At 43.8% G+C, this 6638-nt stretch overlaps 2 protein-coding genes across 2 annotated transcripts; one reads left to right on the top strand and one right to left on the bottom strand.

Moving 5' to 3' along the window:
• On the top strand, positions 1–432 carry LOC134368234 (histone H2B type 1-B-like). The gene has a single exon (XM_063084778.1). It carries the CDS (start codon positions 1–3, stop codon positions 430–432), a length of 432 nt encoding a protein of 143 aa, XP_062940848.1.
• A 4669-nt stretch (positions 433–5101) lies between these two features.
• On the bottom strand, positions 5102–6212 carry LOC134367529 (thymosin beta-15A). The gene is made up of 2 exons (XM_063084270.1): positions 6113–6212; positions 5102–5139 (listed from the first exon to the last, which is right to left on the bottom strand). Exons 1-2 carry the CDS (start codon positions 6210–6212, stop codon positions 5102–5104), a joined length of 138 nt encoding a protein of 45 aa, XP_062940340.1.
• Positions 6213–6638: the final 426 nt, after the last annotated feature.

Genomic DNA, 6638 nt, shown 5'->3' with positions numbered 1-6638 from the left:
ATGGCGGAGCCTGCCTCTGCCCCGTCTCCGGAGGAAGGTGTCAGCACCCAGGCGCCTGAGAAGGGCGCTCCGACGGCCCTGAAACAGAGGAAGCCCAGGCGCCATCGCCGCCGCAGCCGCCGTCACAGCCGCTGCCGCCGCGGCCGCCGCGGCGAGGACAGTTTCGCCACCTATTTCCCCAGGGTTCTGAAGCTGGTCCACGACGGCCTCAGCCTGTCCCAGCAGGCCGTGAACGTCATGGACTCGTGCATTAGCGACCTCTTCGAGCGCCTCGCCGAAGAGGCCGGCCGCCTGGCCCGTTACAACCAGCGCTGCACCCTCACCTCACAGGACATCCAGGCCGCCGTGCACCTGCTGCTGACCGGGGAGCTCCGCAAGCATGCCGTGACCGAGGGCACCAGGGCTGTGCTCAGGTTCACCATGAGCACATGAGCCGCCTCCTGCCCCCGGGCACGGCCCCCCAAAGGCTCTTTTCAGAGCCGCCTCAGATGACCCGAAAGACCTGTAACCACTTAATTTATCGTGCTATTTGTGGCTTCCTCAAAATCCGAGTAAATTTTCTGTTCTTCTGTTGCTTTTTGTTCTGTGTGGCCTAAAATAATTTTCTAGAGTTTTCCGTGAGTACTGATCTCCTACATATCCTCTAAGGAAAAGTGATTTTAAGAAATCAACACGATTAGGAAATGATGACTGCGCTATGGGTGTTTGTGGTTTCCGTTTGGAAATTCAGAAATCAAGTAGAAACATCAGCAAAGCACCAAAATGACGTTGGGAATTGTAGACAGGGAACAAAATGGGACTGACACAGATGAAATGTCTGTGGGACAAGGGACGACTGGGTTTGAGGACTAGAAGGGAACAGAACGCATGACTACTTTCTTCAGTAGTTGATGGACGAAAATGTGGCACCTCCTGGTGCGGTTTGCAGAGAAAACCAACTGAAGGGAAGAGTCAGCGCTTACGTAATTGACAAACTGTTGATATTCATTACATATAGAAATTATAATTTTGCTATGTTGGATTAAATAAAATATATTATTAAAACTTTAAAATAAATAACACATCCTAAGCATCTATATGCGGAATAGAGTATTAACAGGACGATAACACTCCAGTCAACCTTTTTTTCCGCATTAACTTTATTACTTAGCCCATTAGAAACACACGTGAGGAAACAAAACACAGCATAGAAAAAATTAAATCCAAGAGTTCCACAACAGTACTTATTCCTAGGCTTTCTAGAAACTGAAGTCACTACTTTACTAGTAACTAGCAACTAGTTCCTAGCAGCTAGTTACTACGAACTGGTGACTAGCGCTCCTGGACGTCAAGGGACCTGGCTGCCCATCCCCTACATCCAGTCCTTATTTAAAACCCTCAATGAATCTGGAACAAAAAGTGGAAAAGCCCAGGTTTTCATAGTGAAAACTAACCGATAGGGGATATTTTTAAATATGCAACCTGTGTAAAGTGTAAAATAAATCTATTCAAAACTCTTAGATGCTGAAAAGGAGAGCACATTTTAGAACTGGTGACTACATATTAGAGCTCCTGTGTAAAAAAAAACTTTTTCTAAATGCTTTCAAATTTACTTTTCAATGAAAACTCCTAACAGAGGAAAAGGGAATCGATTATGTGGCAATGTTTTAAAATCAAAAGATTCTGTGGTAATTTAATTCAATCACAGGACTTCCATACACTTGTGCACATATAAATTACAGAAATCGATCCAATTATATGATATACAAACTCGAGCGTTATGTATAATAAAAACAATGAAGGACAGTTATATTAGTGTTGACAATGTGGTTCACAGTAAAGAATGCTGGGAAGCCAGCAGCAAGCCACCTGCCACCTGCCAGAAAACTACCCACTGCAGGGAGAGGAGCAAATGGGAACAAGGAGGTCAAGGGGTACAAATCAGGAATTGGGCCAATGAATACGTCTGGAGATCCAAAGTACAGCAGGACGACTATTGTTAATAATGTTGTGTTTGATTCTGAAACTTTACCAAGACAGTAGATTTTAGATTCTCTTAGCATACAAGGGTAGAAGGTGATGAAGATGGTCATTTGTTTGACTGTAGTAATCTCTTCACTATGTATATGCGTACGAGCCAGAGCCATCGTGTCGTACACTTTAACTATAAGGAAGGAAGAAATAAAAAAAGGAAGACTAATACACATTGGCAGCACGCCCCCTGACCCCTGCCCTCAAACTGCCACGGGCACACCTTCGGAGGGCTCCAGGATTTACGGGCCGACTGGGGTGGCTCTGAAAACAGCCTTCGGGGGCGATGCTCGGGGGCGGGAGGCAGCTCAGGTGCTCATGGGGAACCTGAGCTTGGCCTTGGTGACCTCGGACATGGCGTGCTTGGCGACTGTGCCAGCATTGTGCTAAGCACTTGACGGGGAGTACCTCAACTACTTTTCACCACATCCCCTTGAAGGAAACAGCGTTATCATCTCCATTTCTATGGATGAAGAAACTGAACCACAATAGATTGTCACTTGCCCGAGATCATACCGGTTGAAACTTCCCAAGGCAAGGTTCAAACATATTCCTATGCATTTGAGAGACGAAGGGCAAGATATTTTTCTCAGGTGTGAATATGCGATGGTTACATTCTCGGGCATTCCTAAAACTCACTTGCCTGTGCAGTTTCTTGAGAATTTTAAGTGATGACACTAAATGAGGTTTTTGACCCTTTGCAAAGATGAAGTCGTCGTGACATACGATTTGGCTGATTTTTGTCTTTGGATTAACTTGCAGCATATATATTATGGCTTTCCAGCTTTTTGCCATTTTCTGTTCTTTGCAATTAAGGACATGTCGGCCTATGTACACTGACAGGATACAGGTGTCAAAGCATGGACCAGGTATTTTCAAAAGATGTAGACATGCATAAGAAAATCCACTTAACTCCAGGCTTTTCTTTTTTCCCGTAAATGTAACTGCTACAAGAAGACCTTCGGATGGTTGGTTTTGCAAATAATAAATGGATTCAGGGCTCTGAAACCTCAATCCCGGATGCTTGGGAAAAAAACCTCCCTCTGCTTGGAAAGACAAGTGAACCTAGTCACTCACTACAAGATTAGGCCCATGTGATTTACTTGAGAAATGCAGGGCAAAACTACTTCCAGTGAGCAATCGTTCTTCCCGTCTTATTTCTGTAGGAGCGTTCACTTAGAAACTATGTGACTTCCCCTCCCACCACATACCTCTCACTTGCTCCCACTCAGTTTATCATTTACACTGCCCTGGGAGGAATCAATCCTTTAAAAAAAAAATGACGGTTACCAGGTGCAACTAAAAACTGGGAGTTTTCGTCCCATCCCCAGCTCACCTGACATGCTTTCCTTTAGGCATCTGAAATGGGCCTAATCTTGAGCTGGATTAGTGTGCTAATGCACACGTTACTGAGTCTGTCGTGGACGTACACCATCTTTATCAAGCTGCAAATGGCAAACTGAAAGGAGAGCAAATGGGCTGGATGACAGAATCGGGATCCAGGGACCTGATAATGGCTAAACTTGTGTCCGTCCGTCTAAAGTGCAACCGTTATGGGTCCCCATCTGTGTAACTTGGGTCCAAATGCTCTGAAAAGGTCAGCTGGAGAAGACTTGGACGTATGGGGGCAGGAAAACAACAGCTGACTTCAAATACTGGAGGATGGATTAACCACGCTGTATGGGTCTCCAGCATGCTCTCCTAGGATTATGGCATAGAAGTTACAGGCAGGCAGGGAAGCGTGTAAGCAGCATGTCAGTGTAAGGGACTGAGTGACTCTACTGGGCAATTGCTTCAGGCAGATGGTAAGGTAGTGATGACCAACATGGTGACCTCCAGGGCTCAAATCTTCTGGTTACCCTAAGCTCTGAGATTGTGTCACCTCAACCACACTTTACCTTAGTTGACCCACCTACTGTTTTGCTTGTGGAAATTTGTGCTAGAGCAGAGAAAACACCTTCCACTTTCTGTAACCCCAGTGAGTATTTAAGGATGTGAGCGCCTAGAAAGAGGGAGGTAAGATAATAGTTGAGGTTGCAAATAGGTATGGACGGTATAATCCCTTATGGTGGGAAGATACCTATAGTAATAGATCACAGAGGGGCCCAGCCCTTGTAGCCTCATTTAACCTTAATGACTTCCTAAAAAGTCTATCTCCGGGTAGAGTCGCATTGAGGGGTAGACCTTCAAAATATGAATTTGGTGTGGTGGGGGTGGGGGAACACCATACGGTCCACAGCACTTATGCTCACCATGAAACCAAAAATGCTTGCTTCAGGAGACAGTAAATTCTGTTCAGTAGAAGAACCAGATCAGAGGTTCAGTGTTACAGGTCATCAGTGGGCATCAGATATCTGAGTTGACGCTCAACTGAAGATGTGATGTGCTCAGTACAGTGCGTGTTAACAAGTGCCTCCCGCGCCCTTTCCATCCAACCCCAAGCTTAGGTGCCCCCTCCCATTCAGTCGGAAAACACTTTCCAGAAGGCAAGACAGCCCAGCTTGAATTTCAGTTCTTTTTCAGCTTGAGTGGGTCACTTCAGACCCTGTGTTTGGCTTTCTTCACTCTGAGATAAGGGGCTTAGTCCACTGCTGAAGAGGTTTTCCTTCAACCGTTTTGTTTGGCGAAAAAGGGTACCCTTGTGTACTTTTCCTTCCTTAGAAGAAAAGAAGTCGAGAGCCGCCAGATAATGACTGTATTTATTATTTCATTACTACATTGGAAATAAAAACAAACTGTGAGAAGCTGCAGAAGCATGCAACTTCATGAAGATAATGAAGCAATGGAGGCACCCATTGCAGAAGGTTAAACCTGGCTTATCCTGCTGGGGGTGAAAGGGCTACACACACAAGGGTCAACACTGGTGAGATTATTCGCAACATCTGCCATCTGGAATTTACACACCAACGGCAAGTTTGAAAGCACACTTCAGGAAACTTTGGTTCCACCTGACCTTTTAGCCAGGGAATAGAAATGAGAGGACAGCAGAAGATGCCTAAAATCGCTACAAACACAACGGTTTGCAAAAAACAAGCATAAAACCAAGGCTCTCGGGCAATGTTGAAATTTCCTCTTGGGAGGAGATCCCGTTTTACGATGTCTGAGCACACTGTTTCTCCTGCTGGATCGCTGAGGGGAAAAAAAAAACAAAACAAAAAATATATATATCACTAAGAGTATTTTCCTAAGATTTAATTCAGTTTCTTACAAAACAGCTTTAGGTAAGTCATGGAAGGCTGCCATACATGCTTTTAATTGAGAATGCTAAGGCACTAACCACAAATGCTCACAGCGGGGTGCATGTGTGCACGTGTGTGCATGTTTACCACTCGAACATTCATTAGAATCTACTTCAATTGCAGTTTTTTTGGTTTTTGCTTTCATTCGAGAGGCAGATTTGTGTTGTTGACAGTTTTTCGATAGATTATTTGAGACCGAGGAGGAAGTGAAGCATTTTGCTCACGTTTATCTCTGACGATACCATTTGGAAGTTATACACTTTGAGATAATTTTCACTAATTTCGGAACTCTCAAATAACGCACACATGACAGAAAATGCCCCTCAGCTGTTGTGAATATGCTTGGAGTTTCTCCAGCTGTCTGTTACTCTGGAGGGCAAAACTGATCCCTTAAGTCTGGGAGCCTCAAGTGCACCCAAGATCGAAACTCGTTCTGCATCCCTATCTTGTCATCAGATTGGAGAAGGCCCAGACCGCAGAGCTGGCATGGTTCTTTAGGCATGAGATAATGGACTCAAATTTCTAGATGCAGAAAAATGCCAAATAACTAAAAGTAGACAGAAGTAAGGTTTTTCTAGTGCTAAGTCCAATGTTTAAGATTGGTTTCAATGTGTGTTTTAGTAATTTTCCAACAGGGAAGTGGTTTTTACTTCCCCATTACTACTAGGGCCTATCATGTGCGAACCATTTATATAATCCAAAGAAGGAGACAACTCTTTGATAGTTGTCATGGCTGCATAAAATAAAATGGTACTCTAATAATTACTTCCTCGATAGTAAAAATTACTAGAAGATAGGTTTATTCACTGAAGATACCAACTTTCACCATTGTCTGTCTCAGCTAGAAACCCTCCATGACTTACTTTCCTTTGAGGGAAGAGTATTTTTTTCCTCGGTATGAGTTTTCTTCAGTTTTGACTTGTCAAACTTCTCCACCTCCGACAAGTCTGGCTTATCACTCATCTTGACTAAAAGAAAGACCGAAAACAATTTCTTTTAAGAAACTTCCCTGGCAGAACTATCGTCAGACAAAGTAGTAACAGTCATAAATGTTCAAACGTAATAGTCATGTATATTTTACCTACTGATCTTCCACAGGAAAACACCAGCGCATCTTAGAAGAATTCTATTTTCATTACTTTGAAATTCACTTCAATACCCCTATTCTGATAAGCAGAAAATGCCCTTAGATCAGGATACACTAGAAACCAAGACGCTCTCTAGAGCCAACATGTCCGGAGCCAACATGTCCGACTCTTTTAAAATCACAGCAAAGGTACAATGGAGGTAAGAGAAGCACAGGAACAATTAGGGGTCGAAGAATATAATAAAAACTTGGTTCAACCAGTCAATGATTTTCTAATAGATGACAGCACTATCTAAGAATCT

Source organism: Cynocephalus volans, chromosome X (genome assembly GCF_027409185.1).
Source record: "Cynocephalus volans isolate mCynVol1 chromosome X, mCynVol1.pri, whole genome shotgun sequence".
In the NCBI taxonomy this organism is placed as follows: Eukaryota; Metazoa; Chordata; class Mammalia; order Dermoptera; family Cynocephalidae; genus Cynocephalus; species Cynocephalus volans.
The sequence above is the reverse complement of the archived record's forward strand: the minus strand, read 5'-3'. Positions and strand labels throughout refer to the sequence as shown.

Coding starts and splice junctions, on each gene's coding strand:
- LOC134368234 (XM_063084778.1), top strand. CDS start 1: ATGGCGGAGCCTGCCTCTGCCCCGTCTCCGGAGGAAGGTGTCAGCACC.
- LOC134367529 (XM_063084270.1), bottom strand. CDS start 6,212: ATGAGTGATAAGCCAGACTTGTCGGAGGTGGAGAAGTTTGACAAGTCA. Junction 5,140..6,112: donor TACTCTTCCCTCAAAGGAAA/GTAAGTCATGGA, acceptor TTTTCCCCTCAG/CGATCCAGCAGGAGAAACAG.